This window comes from Lacerta agilis, chromosome 1 (assembly GCF_009819535.1).
Source record: "Lacerta agilis isolate rLacAgi1 chromosome 1, rLacAgi1.pri, whole genome shotgun sequence".
Lineage (NCBI taxonomy): Eukaryota > Metazoa > Chordata > Lepidosauria > Squamata > Lacertidae > Lacerta > Lacerta agilis.
In genome coordinates this window covers 55392878-55408344 of record NC_046312.1, presented here as the reverse complement: position 1 = coordinate 55408344, position 15467 = coordinate 55392878, and the positions used below count along the sequence as shown (strand labels likewise).

At 41.1% G+C, this 15467-nt stretch overlaps 2 protein-coding genes across 3 annotated transcripts in view; one reads left to right on the top strand and one right to left on the bottom strand.

Moving 5' to 3' along the window:
* Window positions 1–6370, top strand: part of LOC117047120 (catalase-like) — a 44602-nt gene extending 38232 nt beyond the window's left edge. For both annotated transcript variants that reach the window (XM_033149922.1, XM_033149914.1), the window contains exons 9-13: window positions 2128–2266; window positions 3207–3337; window positions 4184–4291; window positions 5085–5171; window positions 5795–6370. In XM_033149922.1, the coding sequence (XP_033005813.1) occupies window positions 2128–2266; window positions 3207–3337; window positions 4184–4291; window positions 5085–5171; window positions 5795–5857 (528 nt within the window). In that variant the 3' untranslated portion in view covers window positions 5858–6370. The remainder of the gene's footprint in view (window positions 1–2127; window positions 2267–3206; window positions 3338–4183; window positions 4292–5084; window positions 5172–5794) is intronic.
* A 3628-nt stretch (window positions 6371–9998) lies between these two features.
* The window catches only part of CAT (catalase), a 29583-nt gene continuing 24114 nt past the window's right edge, over window positions 9999–15467 (bottom strand). The window contains exons 9-13 of the mRNA XM_033149902.1: window positions 15324–15462; window positions 14033–14163; window positions 12296–12403; window positions 11030–11116; window positions 9999–10146 (exon numbers count right to left, since the gene is read on the bottom strand). Of these exons, the coding sequence (XP_033005793.1) occupies window positions 10141–10146; window positions 11030–11116; window positions 12296–12403; window positions 14033–14163; window positions 15324–15462 (471 nt within the window). The 3' untranslated portion in view covers window positions 9999–10140. The remainder of the gene's footprint in view (window positions 10147–11029; window positions 11117–12295; window positions 12404–14032; window positions 14164–15323; window positions 15463–15467) is intronic.

Sequence of the window (15467 nt, the reverse complement as noted above, 5' to 3'; positions counted from 1 at the left end):
ACTGGTTTGGGGTGGGTTGGTGGGGAGATCTTCTTCTGAAGGGAAAGTGCCAGAGGAAGTGTTGAAGGATATTACAAGGTGGAAGTTAGTAATGGCCAAACTCTGCCACCACATTGTGACTGCCTCTGCCCTTGTACCACCAGTTTGTAACTGCAGGTGGGCTTTGATGGTAATAAGTTTGAGAACCCTTTCTTAAATACAAATGGTATTTTCTATTTAATACCTGTAGTGTCAATCAAGAAAATCTTTAATAATAATAATAATTTTAAAAAACTAAATATAATGAGAAAAGATAATGCCAGGATGATGTCTTGATGGGAGGTTTCCCCCACTCTATTCCAATTTTTCCATGGTGTGTGTTTTGTTCTCTTCTCTTACTTCCCCTTCCCATTTAAAAAAAAGGGGGGGGGGAGGAATTCAGCCCAGTGCTAAAGAGAGTGCGCATTTCTGATTTCACCTCCATCACACATGCTATTCTGGGACTTATCCCTCCCCCTTGAAGCTAACGAGGTGGGGGGCACAGGAGCATGTGTGGAAAGGGTAGAGGAGAGCTCAGTTATGATTGAAGAAGTCTGCTCTGCTCATAGTTAAATCCAGCCCATAAAATCCAAACACTTGGATCAAAAGGGTATGGTCATTACTGGAAGTTCAAATCCCTAGCATGGTAACAAGGGTGGGCATGTGGTTAGCACAAGATCCCGTTGCAGATAAGCATATTGAGCGGAAGGTTTGTGGGTTTTTCACTTTTATGTATTCATAATTTAATATATTGGATATCTGGCCATATTAAAAGATCGAGAAGTTTCTCTTTGACACTTTGCTCCCATTAATATAGGTTAAGACAGTGAGCAGCAACTTTGAGGATGTGTTCAGTTAGAATTATGGTTTACCAATAAAAATGTTCAGTCAATTTATTGTGTGTAGCACTTAAGGGAATTTTTTTTTAACTCTTCCAATATATGAAGCTTTAGCTAAGGAAATCTTGACGATGGTTCAGAAGTGAGGGTGGAGCTTCTTTGGCACACATTTTGGACCTGTGTGTCTCCCATTGCTGTTTCATAACATAAAGAAAATGTCAGCAGAATATTCCGGCCGTCTAGCTCTAGTAATGTATTATTGTCATAGGCCAGAATGACTTTGTTTATGCACTGCCAATTCAATTCATGTACAGCCTGGAAGCATACAAAATATTGAGGCCCCCCTTTAAATAAAAGCATATTTAACAAAACAAGGCCAAGCTACCTTTGACTGTGGCTGTTGGGAATTTGCTTATTAGCGAATATATAGTAACTTTCTATAGTAAGCAGTTTTAAATAAATATTGAGAATGTAACTCCACAATGGCATTCAACAGTCTCAGAGACTAATCAGTTTATAAATTATTCAGGAAAGTAGTCCTGATCTCACCTGGTGAGAGCAGTCAGATTCATACGCTTGATAATTACATTGATTTCCAAGACGGGAAGCGGAATACTGGACTGAAACCTTTCTTCTCATCCAGCAGGTCTGCTCTTGCGTTATTTATTTATAAAAATGTTTATATACCACTCTATCCCCCAAATTTATCAAAGCAGTTTACAACAGTAAAAATAAGATGAAACCATACAATAAAATCATAAAATGTTAAAAGCAAGTTTAAAATGCAAAGTTAAAAACAAAGATCGGGAACCTATTTTTTTTGGGGGGGGGGGCGTACTCTTAATTGCCTGCATAGGCCTGGAGGAATAGAAAAGTTTTCAGCTGGCGTTTAGAAGTTTGCCAGTAGAGATCAGGGGCACCTTTTGTGCTGAGTGTTCCATAGGACTGAGTCAGTGACACCAAAGGCTTGGTGTCTTCTTGTTGTCAAAGGAGCCACACCAACTTGGTGAACGATCAGAGCCACTCCTGCAACTGATCTCGGTGGGATATAAGGGTTCAAGTAATCCCTGCAGCACCCTGGACCTAAGTTCCTATTATGTTCTCATTTCCCCCGTGAGAAAGAATTCTTCTTTAGATATTAGAAGCAAGAGCAACTTAAGAAGAATGGATATATTGTCACAATATAAAGCGTGGAGCAGCACGGTGTCAGCACCAACCTAAAGAAAAATTAACCCCCCTCCACTCTTTTTTCTCCAATATATTATTCTAGGGGCGTCTTTTCTCGTATGCAGATACTCACAGACATCGTCTGGGACCCAACTTCCTTCAAATCCCTGTAAACTGTCCTTACCGAGCTCGAATTGCCAACTACCAGAGAGATGGATTTATGTGCATTTCTGACAACCAAGGTAATTCCAAAAGGTGTCTTCTGGACGTAATCTGAAATAACCACGTGCAAGGACATTTTCTTCTTCTGAATTTCTAGCACGGTTTGGATATGTGATCTAATTTTCCTTCATGTTAGATTCCTAACTGTGGGTGAAATTCAACATCTCATGAGTGTTCTTCTGTTCTCTTGGTGGGACTTTAAATTTCTCCTGCTTCTTCCTGTAGCCCCCCAGATCTGTTCTGGAGAATCCCCAAACAGCTTCAGAACAAATTTGGAGAATGTGCAGTTGTCTGTAGAACAGATGAAGGGGAGGTCCTGTTGCGTGAGCAGAAGTCTGTTTAAAATATGTGTCCTTTGTGAACTTTTTTAGCCACACGGATGCATAAAATAGTTTTATCAAAAGTGCATTGCCATTTGAACGGAGAAACAGGGAACGGATGCACAGTTTATACTGTAAACAGTTATTTTGGCTTCAAACATTTATGCCTATTATTTCAGAGAACTGCAATAAAATTATGCTTAAAGTCACGGCAAGGTGATTATACTGCTTCAAAGAACTTCTATAAATAAGCTTTGGTGCCCAACCAAGAGCTTATAATAGGCAGGTAGCTGATCTTTCTTGAATGCTCTACTAGATTCCATGTACAATAATCTGTTTATCAGTAAGAACGAAGAAAGGGAGGCAGTAGTCTTATTTTATATAAGGTAGTCTTATTTTATATGGGAAACAATACCCTTATCACCTCTCACTTTGGAAATCAGAATAAGATAAGGATTGTAAAGTGAGAGTGTTGAGAGACTATAGTTGACTTTTTCCTCTAGAAAGAGATTATTGCTGTATACTTTTTTTTTAACAGACATTGATAGCTGGGTATGAGGCACATTTGAAACATATCTAATACAGGTAGATGCATACGTGTGTGTGTTTGTGTGTGTGTGTGTGCATTTTTTTCTTCTAGGTGGTGCTCCAAATTATTACCCCAACAGTTTTACTGGCCCTGAAGACCAGCCCAGTGTGAAGGAGAGCCGTGTGCTTCTTTCTGGTGATGTGCAACGCTTCAATAGTGCAAATGAGGACAATGTGTCTCAAGTAAGCAGAGTAGAAATGGGAAATTATTTTGGACATGGGTTGGATGTATACACTGTTTTTTATGGGGTGAATTGACTTTCTTGAGACACCTTCAAAATACCTACCTTGAAAGCAGGTTAAAAGTTTTTTGTGATCCATCTTGCAGAAACTTAGCTGTAGCTTCTCTGGGCCATTTCTGCATTACCCTATCAAGTTGTAGAGTTTCATATACCCCCCCCCTCCACACAATAGATCAATGAAAGCTCTTTTATAGGCCTGTATGCAATCCTAGACCTACCCTGGGGAGACCCACTGGAATTCATGAACTTGCCTAATTCAGTAGCCTCTGGGAGGGGCTACCACTGGCTGACCCGGCAGTTGAGTGTTTGCCCAAGCTTTGATAATTGTGCCCTAGGTCACATGACTTAGAGTTTGGAATACATGCAAGTGTTTCCTGAAATACCACCCCCTTTTAAAAAAATAGAATAATGCCTGTGTAAACTCCACCAGCACAAGTTCAACCAGCTGAGCCATGGTGAGTGACATATGCCAGCATATGTCAGGCTCGAACAGGATGAAAGGTTTATGCTCAGCCAGAAAAGCTCAAGATCTGCCAAATCCAAACTCTCTCATCCTGGCAGATCCTGGCTTTGGATTGTGCTGTAAATTGTAAATCTGAGACGCATCTCAGGGATAAGACTGTTGGCCATCCCTTCAGTTCCCAGTGTTGATGGTGCAGTTTAAAGTCAGTAGTGAGACTCTCTCAGTTGAAAGTTCTTATTTTATTTTAGAAAACTTCTTAATAATTATGCAGCACAGGATACACCCATAATGTGAGAGAAATTTGTCCTTCATTTTCATTTAAAGGTACGAGACTTCTATACTAAAGTGCTGAATGAGGAAGAACGCGAGAGGCTTTGCGAGAACATTGCTGGCCATCTTAAAGATGCTCAGCTTTTCATTCAGAAGAAGGCTGTAAGTGATAAATTGCTACTTTTATCTGATGGCATCTGATCCATGCTCTTAACGTACATCCTACAATAATTTTAGAATATAGACTTGTGTGCCACCTTATTTTAAGATGCATGAAAATATGAGAGACAAAAAATTTAAGGTAGAAAAAACCCCAGATGTAAAAGGTAAGCCTTCAACAATCTCTTTTTGAAATGCGATTTAAATTATAAGAATAAAATAATACTAGAGTAACTAGCACAGGGCATCTTGTCAGTTGAAAGACAGTAAGCCTCCCTGCTTAGTTTTTCAAGTAAGACATGGATATATTTAGGGATATTTGGTCCGTGCTGTAGCATAGAAAGCGCATGAACAAAGCTTTGACTTCTGCATGCAAAAATTACATTTCAGATTGGCAGGGAAGCTGTGTAATACTAGGGTCGTAGGAAGTAAATTGGAAGCTACTGTATTTCATTCAAACCCAGTTACTAGTTTCAAATCTTCATGTCAATAGCGGATGGCTAAGTTTACATATAATTTGATAAGGTAAATTTAAAAACATAAGAGGCTGCTGGATCAGGCTCATGGCACTTCTGGGCCAGCATCCTGTTCTCACAGTAGCCAACCTGATGCCTGTGGGAAGCAACCCAGCACGATAGGAGCACAGCAGCACTCTGCCCACCTGCAGTTCCCAGCAAGTGGAATTCAGAGATTTACTGCCTCTGACCATGGAGGTGGAACATGGGAGGAGAAGGAGCTTTGGATGAAATCTTAATGCAGGCTTATATTTGCTCTTCAACTTCCTTTGCCAATCTAGGTGAAAAACTTTACTGATGTTCATCCTGATTATGGTGCCCGCATCCAAGCCCACCTGGACAGGTACACTGCTAAAGGGGGCAACAAGGTATGAAAGCAACTTCCATTCAAATTACTGTGTGCAGAGGGTCTAAGGCATTAATATGTAAATTGCCGTAGATGAAAGTGCATGATCGAAAGAGAGGACTGTGGACTTGGGGTGAATGCTTTTTTTTGGGGGGGGGGGTTAAAATGCAAACTTTAAAATGCTGCCACTTCAGGTGGCCAAAGCCCCCTTCAAGTTTGCCTTGATCAATTGTTTCTCACCTATTCTTTTTAAGTGCCATATGAAAATGCATTGCACAAAAATGTATTTGCCAGTATGCCAGAAAATCATCGGATTCTTAGGATAATACCTTAGTTCTGGGAGGGTAAAGCCCTCCTGTTCCCTGAACATAAACAGGGGGGGGGGTGGAGTATTGCAGCTGCGGAACTGTCATGGTTATTTTCCTTCTGTTTTGGGGTCAATAGGAGGGAAAATCCGAGGAGATGGAAGGAATGAAAAAATTAAAAAGAAAAGCTCTCTCACTTTTATTCTGGCGTTTTAGGATTTGGTAGTTCCTGCATCCTCAGATTCTCCCTCCAGTCTCTAAAGGATTTCTCTGTTAAAAACTTGCTCCTACAAACCATGCTGACTGTCAGTGGTTTAAACTATTTTTGTCTTGTTTCTAGGATTCTGTTCATACCTACACCCAAGCTTCTCATGTTGCTGCAAAGGAAAGATCTAATTTGTAGAAAGTATGACCTATGGTCCCACTGATCACTGCATTTGAATCCGTCCAACTGGAAAATAAGCCTTAATCCTGCAAATATTCATGTTTTTATGGAAATCTCCTTTGTTGTGGCAGTTGCAAGGCAGAACCTTTGAAGTTTGCATTTGTGATTAAAAACTAATTGAATTATAATCTTATGATTTGTAAAACATTCTGTCTAGACTGTTAAAATTGATTTGTACTAGCGATCACTTTTCAGTGGTATGACTGAAATAGATGGCTACAGTAACTTTTTGTCTACTTTTGCAAAATTAATCAACTGGTTTGCCTTATTTTTGTATTTGTGCATTTATTTACGCAAAAGAACTTGCATAATATTTTGATGGTATATCTTCTACTAACTATGTTAAAATCAATATAGCAACAGGTGAATAAAATTCTTACTCATAAAGGTATTAACATTTTAAAAAGAGCACATTTTAATAAACGCTCCCATTATACAAGCAGTTTTATCTTGCAATGGCGCTAAAATTTATCAGACTTTTGTTGATGCGGGATGGATTACAGGAGCTATATTTGGAACACATATTCAATCATATTTTCTTTTCTTTAACTTCATTTTGACATAAAAATACATACAGAAACAAGGTAATCCATTATACTGGACAATTCTTACAGTGTCTATTCTCAAATAAAATTATTATTATAATGAAATGTTTCACATTTATCTATGGAGTTTTAGTAACCGTGTACTTTTAGATCTAGTTCTGTGGGTCAACCTACATATGATGGTGTCATCATTTATAAGTAAAGGAAGGGTGGGTGGGTGGGAGTTGAAAATAAAAGGAGCATGCAGGATTCTTTCTCCCAATCCTGTAACTTAACTCACCAGTCAGTACTTTTTTGTTCTGATATTTGGCATGAAGAAAAGTGGAAGGAGCCAAGTCAAATTTGTACTTAATGTACACATCTGGATGATTTGATGTGTATTAAAGTCTCCTAACATATATTCACACCAGTGAGTGGAGACAGATGTCTTCACTCAACACATATTACCTGGCTGGTTTCTCCTGGAAATTCTGTTTCAATTGTGCACACCTGGGATAAGCCTGCAGTTCTGAAGCCTGAGCCAAGCTTGCTTGGGAAAAACAGCATTAAAATGTACTGTTTCAGAAGAAACTACCGAGGTAGCTGTGATCCACAGGTAACATCATATGTACAGGGATTCAAAAAATAGGTGGGAATGTACTGGTGCCAGAGTAAACAGCCTGACTATGTACAGGCGAAACTCAAAAAATTAGAATATCGTGGAAAAGTCCATTTATGTAAGCAATTGTTTTCATTAGCTACTGGAGTTTAATATATGAGATAGACTCATGACATGCAAAGCGAGATACAGTCATACCTCGAGTTGCGTACGTTCGACTTATGGACCTCCGCGACCTGGAAGTCCTACCCGGAGTGCGCGCAACGCATGGGTGCACAGAAGCGCAAAAATGCGTGAACCTCCGGGTTTTTTTGGGGGGCGCCCGTGTTAAGCACGCCCGAGTTACGTAGTGCAATCCGGAACTGATTGCATGCGTAACACAGGGTACCACTGTATGTCAAGCCTGTATTTGTTATAATTGTGATGATTATGGCATGCAGCTGATGAAAACCCCAAAGTTGAGATTGTTAATTTGGGGTTCTCATCAGCTGTACACCATAATCATCACAATTATAACAAATAAAGGGTTGACATATCTCGCTTTGCATGTCATGAGTCTATCTTATGTATTAGTTTCACCTTTTAAGTTGAATTACTGAAAGAAATGAACCTTTCCACGATATTCTAATTTTTTGAGTTTCACCTGTACATACAAATGTTAGGTTGACATACAGTCTCCATTGGAGAATTCATAGCTTCCCTCCCTCTCCGCTAATTCATACTCTTCTCAATATGAGGGGTATCGGCTGATACTCCAGGTAAAGAGGGGTAAAACAGAGAAAGATTTCAAGGCTTTGATGCCCGCTTTCAACCAAGTGAAAAAACAAACAAAAAACAGCTTCCTTTTCAGTAAAGGTGCACATCTGCCATTGAGCTTCGTAGGGATTACTTCTGAGTAAATATGCATGGGATCTGGACTGGTGCTAGGGTTTCTTGTGCCCTAGGCAGACCGCCTTCTGGCGCCCCCCGCCAAAGCCTGCTTTAGAGGGAGCCGGGGGGTGGTGTAGGGGGCAAGCAGCAACTCTCCCCTACAGCGGAGAAGCTGCTGCTAGCCCCCCCGCCCAAGCCTGGCCAGCGCCCCCTCCATTTGGCGCCCTAGGCAATTGCCTAGTTCGCCTTAATGGACGCGCCGGCCCTGCATGGGATCAGCTGCAGGATGAGCTTTGGTGAGAGAAAAAAGAGAGAGACAAAGCTGCAATTATGTTTGAGAGAGAAAGGGCAAAGGAGGAGCAGATGAAGTGCAGCTTTTAAGAGATTTTTTTATAGATAAGGGCAGAGCGTGTCAATGGAAAGCTTTGAGTTCAAGCCTTTTCAGCCCTTCCCTACTCTTTAAGCAGATGACTCTGCTTTTGCAGCCAAACACTGTATTCCTGTACAGCAGACCACAGCAAATGACATTCAATTGTTTCATAATGTTCAGTGCAAGCAAAAAACAGATCACAAGGCTTATAAAATGTACTTTTGAAAGTAAGTTAAAAAAAAGAAGACAACGTTTTCACATCAGTTTGCCACAAAACCTGTTCTTAACCACCACAAGTACAGCTGTCCCATTCCAACACATTCTGTCTTCATTCTGCTGTAAGGATGCTTGAAACACTTCCCGTCTTTTGCAAGCTCCTCTTCCTCTTGCCCTTAAGCAGCCATGGGCAATCATAGGACAATTGCTGTGTAACCGTCAAAGCATTTGACGAAGTTCATTGGAACTTCCTATTTACCCTCTTGGCTAATGCAAACTTTGGCAATGAACTTGTACCTCGGTAGTAGGGTGGTGGTCAGGGTGAAAAGACAAGATTCAGAAAGATTTCCAATACAATGGGGAGCAAATTCTGCACTTCGCTACAATGATTTAAGTTCTTTGAAATGGAGATTAAAATTTAAACAAACTTTAAGCTTCGGCTACAACCCAATATGCTGTAGACGAACGGTGTCAGCTGTGAAAATGGTGGCACTGACAATTTTTGTCAGTTCCATTTGAGTGTTTAAAGAAGTTAATTGTGACTTTTGTCCACCAGGGCAAATTGACCTGGTTTGAGATTTGGTTCTTGGTTTTATATTGGCCTTCTGCAAAAAGAGACCTTACTTTACCACACCACCAGGGGTACTATGAGACTGCCCACCTACATAATATTGTAAAAATTATACACAACTCTAAGGATTGCTTATGCCTTCATACAAAAAAAAAACCTAAGTCAGTTAAGTGGCTCCTAACCGTACCCTTCTTAGTCCATTGTAAATCACTTTTGCAATCAAATTTCCAATCCATTTACACCTGCAGGTCTCCAGGTGTGCTCCCTAGATCCCTAAACCCCCAATAATCACCTTTGATTCCTTTCATATTCCACTCACAGTTTCAAAATCAAGACAGGGATCAGCATGGCAAGGATCAGCAGGGATACATGGCATGAAGTGGGACTACTGAGTTAAAGATCTATATGATAATTTACCTATAAAGGCCAATGAGCTGGCTACTAAATTACCATGCAGGAAAGATATATTGGTTTTATATACACCAAGAGGTCCATTTTGCCACCATTCTGTCTCCTTTCCTTATCCATCAGAGCACAAACCACGGTTGAAAACTTAGTGCTCAATTCAACCAGAAACTCAAAAGAGGATGCTGTCTATTCTTTATAAAATTATTTGTGATATTAAAATGGAAAATTTTGATTTTCTGAAACAAATTTGGGGATCTGATCTGTGGATTCAGATGGAACAGGGGGACTGTGTAATGTGGGCCAAAAACCATTGTTATCTGTAAAGAGAAAAATCAGAGACAACCCCTTTAAGCTGCTTTGCCACTGGTATCCGACTCCACAGCAATGCCATCACATCTACTCAGCAGCTTCTTCCCTGCTATGTTGGAGAGGATGTGGCGGGATTGGAAAAGCACACACCAAAGTACAATGTTTTTGGACTGAGGTTCATACAGAAATAAGTCTCATCTGACACCAAATGGTTCAATGTTCACCACAGCTCACTTTATTGTCAGTTTCCCATGATGATCCAAAAGATTTACGCTAGAATAATGGAATAGTTTCCTCCTCATAACAGCATGGAAGGTGATTGCCCAAACATGGAAGAAGCTGGAAAACCTGCACTCATCCCTGTGGAGACAAAAAGCATGGGCAGAACAGTAGTGTTAATGGAAAAGCTCACTAAACATCTGAAAGCTTTGAATGGTAAACAGAACTCTGACGACTTCATAAAAAATAGCACCCCTTTATAACTTTTATATGAAACAATACCACAACATGCCACCCCCCCCCAGCATACACAACTCTGGTGTAACATTTCCCACTGATAATACTGTCGAGTCCCACTTTGGGAAGAGAGAGGAGGTTCCCCCAACCAAAATCCATTTGCTGTGGGGAGGGCAGTGGAAGGAGGGTACACTAAATCAGGTTGAAATGCCTCACAGACTAAATCCAGATTTACCCCTTATTTAAAGATTCGATAGTCTCACAGCCTATGCCAGTTATTATTTTTTATCTTGATTAATAAGTTCAGAAGTGCCATTTTTATTAGAGGGGGAAACCCTCTGGTTATTTTGAGAAGAGTTTGGATTTGATACCCCACTTTATCACTACCCGAAGGAGTCTCAAAGCGGCCAACAATCTCTTTTCCCTTCCTCCCCCACAACAAACACTCTGGGAGGTGAGTGGGACTGAGAGACTTCAGAGAAGTGTGACTAGCCCAAGGTCACCCAGCAGCTGCATGTGGAGGAGCAGGAACCAAATTAAGCGTAGTTATGTTCATGAATTTACACATAAAAAGCAGAGGAATTAAGGGGACTTCAAGGGGAAGGAAGAATCAGTAAAAATGACCTCTTCCTCCAGTGGGGCCATTCTGTGTGAGTGGAGTTCTTTTTGCAGTTTTAAATTTCCAAAACCAAGCCACTGAAACTTACTGTAAACATTTAGTCTACTGCAAGTTACTTGTTAATGCCTTAGCCACTCAGCACCCAGTAAATTGAAGATGCTTCCATACCTTTTTGCTGCCTTTAGCAGTGTACCTGTCCAGGTGGGCTTGGATGCGGGCACCATAATCAGGATGAACATCAGTAAAGTTTTTCACCTAGATTGGCAAAGGAAGTTTAAGAGCAAATATAAGCCTGCATTAAGATTTCATCCAAAGCTCCTTCTCTTCCCATGTTCCACCTCCATGGTCAGAAGCAGCATGTCTCTGAATTCCACTTGCTGGGAACTGCAGGTGGGCAGAGTGCTGTTGTGCTCTTATCCTGCTGGGGTGCTTCCCACAGGCATCAGGTTGGCTACTGTGAAGACAGGATGCTGGACTAGATGGACTATGAGCCTGATACAGCAGCCTCTTCTATGATGTTATAATAATAATAATTTATTATTTATGTCCCACCCATCCAGCCAGGTTTTCCCAGCCACTCTGGGCAGCTCCCAACGGAATATTAAAAACACAATAAAACATCAAACATTAAAAAACCCCTAAACAGGTTTGCCTTCAGATGTCTTCTAAAAGTCAGATAGTTGTTTATTTCCTTGACATCTGATGGGAGGGCATTCCACGGGGCGGATGCCACTACCGAGAAGGCCCTCTGCCTGGTTCCCTGTAACTTTGCTTCTCGCAGTGAGGGAACTGCCAGAAGGCCCTTGGAGGAGGACCTCAGTGTTGCTCTGAACAATGGGGGTGGAGACGCTCCTTCAGGTATACTGGGCTGAGGCCATTTAGGGCTTTAAAGGTCAGCACCAACACTTGAATTTCTTAAATTTAGCTTCTCAAATTATATGTAAACTATGCCATCTGCTATTGACATGGAGATTTGAAACTACTAACTGAGTTTGAATGAAAGAGCTTCCAAATTACCTCCTATGACCATAGTATTACACAGTTTCCCTCCAAAGCTGAAATGTGATTTTTGCTTTGTTCGTAGCTTTGTTCATGCGCTTTCTGTGCTACAGCATGGACCTAAACAGTCCTAAATATATCCAGGTCTTACTTGAAAAAGTAAGCAGAGAGGCTGTCTTTCCATGGCTGGAAGTACTGTGCTAGCTAATCTGCTATTATTTATCCTACTTTAAATGGTATTTCAAAAAGCACTTTAAGTACCGTAATTAGAAGGCTGGATAACATTTCAAGCTTAAACATTTCCCCTGTCTTACATTATATTTTTATGCATTTTACAATATGTTTATATAGAACTCTATCTTCTAAAACTATTGTAGGATGTACATTAGAAGGATAGTTCAGATGCCATCAGATAAAAGTAGCAATTTCACTTACAGCCCTCTTCTGAATAAAAAGCTGAGCATCTTTAAGGTGACTAGCAATGTTTTCACAAAGCCTCTCGCGCTCTTCCTCATTCAGCACTTTGGTATAGAATATGCGTACCTTTAAATGAAAACAAATTCATCTCTCATTATGGGTGCATCTTGTGCTGAATAATTTCTCAGAAGTTTTCTAAAATAACATACAAACTGAGCTAAGAGGAAGTCTCACTACCGACTTTAACTCTGCCACTAACACAGGAAAGAGAAGGGATGCCCACCAGCCTTATTCCTGAGATGTGTTTCAGGTTTACAATTTACAGCACAATCCAAAGTCACCACCAAGATGAGAAAGTTTGCATTTAGCAGATCTTGGGCTTTCCTGGCTAAGCTGGTGCCCAATCAGGCCTATATCAGCATAAACCTTTCATCCTGACATATCCTGGCATAAGATGCTGACCTTGGCTCAGCTGGTTGAACTTAAGACAAAGTAATTTACACAGGGCTAATTCCAAAAAGGGATGCGGGTGGCGCTGTGGGTTAAACCACAGAGCCTAGGGCTAAGCCGATCAGAAGGTCGGCGGTTCGAATCCCTGTGAAGGGGTGAACTCCCGTTGCTCGGTCCCTGCTCCTGCCAACCTAGCAGTTCGAAAGCACATCAAAGTGCAAGTAGATAAATAGGTACCACTCCGGCAGGAAGGTAAATGGCATTTCCACGCGCCGCTCTGGTTTGCCAGAAGCGGCTTAGTCATGCTGGCCACATGACCTGGAAGCTGTACACCGGCTCCCTCGGCCAGTAAAGTGAGATGAGCGCTGCAACCCCAGAGTTGTCCGTGACTGGACCTAATGGTTAGGGCAGTGTTTTTCAACCTTTTTTGGGCAAAGGCACACTTGTTTCATGAAAAAAATCACGAGGCACACCACCATTAGAAAATGTTAAAAAAATTAACTCTGTGCCTATATTGACTATATCTAAAGTAATTTTCCCACGGCACACCAGGCAACATCTCGCGGCACACTAGTGTGCCACGGAACATCCGTTGAAAAACACTGGGTTAGGGGTCCCTTTACCTTTAATTCCAAAAAGTGGCAGTGGTGGCAGTGGCAGCAGTCATGGCGGGGGAATTCCAGGGCCAAGACAGGACAAGGACATACTTGCATCTATTCCAAACCTTGTTTAGGTCAGCCATTTGACCTCGGGCCCAATTCTCAAAACTCTGGCAGAAACTGACCTACTGCCTCAGCCAGCAGAGCTCCTCCCAGAGGCCTCTGAATGGAGTTTGGAATAGGGGTAATTTATAGCACTTTCCTGCAGCTAGGAGTGCTCTGCTGGAGAGCTTCTGCCTGCTATTAGGCACAGGTTACCATGTGTTGTATCCAGTAAAGTTTTACTCAGAGCAGACCCATTGAAATTAATAAACCTGAGTTAGTCATGTTCATTGATTTCAATGGGTCTCCCCAGAGTAGGTCTAGGATTGCATACAGGCCTAGAAAAGAGCTTTCATTGATCTATTGTGTGTGGTGGGGGGTATATGAAACTCTACAACTTGATAGAGTTGCAGTAATGGCATAGGGAAGCTACAGCTAAGTTTCTGTAAGATGGAGCTATATCACAAAAAAACCTTCAACCCGTTTCAAAGCAGGCATTTTGCAGATGTCTCTAGCAAGTCAATTCATTTCATTAAAATGAATTCAGCTTGTATATTCAACTCATGTCCAAAATAAGGTAACTTTCCATTTCTACTCTGCTTACTTGAGATACATTGTCCTCATCTGCACTATTGAAGCGTTGTACATCACCGGAAAGAAAAAAGTTGCTCTCCTTCACACTGGGCTGGTCTTCAGGGCCAGTATAACTGTTGGGGTAATAATTTGGAGCACCACCTAGAAGAATATATATGTTTGTTTGCATGTTTTAGGAGTTCCACATACCTAGCTATCAACATTCGCAAAGAAAGGTACAGCAATAGCTCTTTTTAGATAAAAGGTCAACTGGAGTCTCTCAACTCACTCACTCTCCAATTCCTATTTGATCCTGATGTCCAAGTGAAAGCTGATCAGGATATTCTTTCCCAGTTACTTAATTTCTTAAATACTACTTCTCTTGTTTGCATGTCCTTACTGATAAACAGAATACTCTGAATGGGATCTAGTAGAGGGAACATTCAAGAAAGATCAGCTAGCTGCCTATTATAAGCTCTTAGTTGAGCACCAAAGCTTAATTTACAGAAGTTCTTTGAAGCAGTACAATCACCTTAGCATGATTTAAATATAATTTTACTTCATTTTTCCCACTGGTAGGTATAAATGCTTGGAGGCAAAACGACTGCTTGCAGTATGCTCATGCATTCATTCCTACAGATGAAAATATATTTTGATTTTAAAAAATTATGCATCCATATGGCTAAATTTAGGTCAAATATCCTTTTTAAAAAAAGTCCACAAAGGGCAATATTCCATTGTGTCAGGGCACAAAACTTTAACAGACTTCTGTTCACACAACAGGACTTCCCCTTCCTCTGCTCTACCAACCACAGCACATTCCCCAAGTCTGTTCTGGAGGTGCTGGGGGATTCTCCTGAAGAGATTTTTTTGGGGGGGGGGTATAGGAAGGAGCAGAGTACAGTGGTACCTTATTTTAAGAACAGTTTACTTTATGAACAACTTGGATTAAGAACGCTGCAAACCCGGAAGTAGGTGTTTTGGTTTGTGAACTTTGCCTTGGAAGCAGAACATGTTCCGCTTCCTGTGGAGTGTGTTCCATTTGTAAATTGAGTCCCTTGCTGCTATGGGAAAGCACGCCTTGGTTTAAGAACGCTTTGGTTTAAGAACGGACTTCCTGAACTGATTAAGTTCTTAAACCAAGGTACTACTGTAAATTAAAGACCCACCACATGAGCAGAAGTTGGGATGGATTTCACTCACAGTTAAGCATCTAACCTGAAGGAGATCACATATTCAGACCATATAACAAATGCAGAGGAAGAAAAAGTCCTTGCACATGATATTGCAGAATACTTCCAGAAGACACCTTTTGGAATTACCTTGGTTATCAGAAACACACATACGTCCATCTCTCTGGTAGTTGGCAGTCCGAGTGCGGTATGGACAGTTTACAGGAATTTGAAGGAAGTTGGGTCCCAGACGATATCTGTGAGCATCTGGATATGAGAAAAGACGACCCTAGA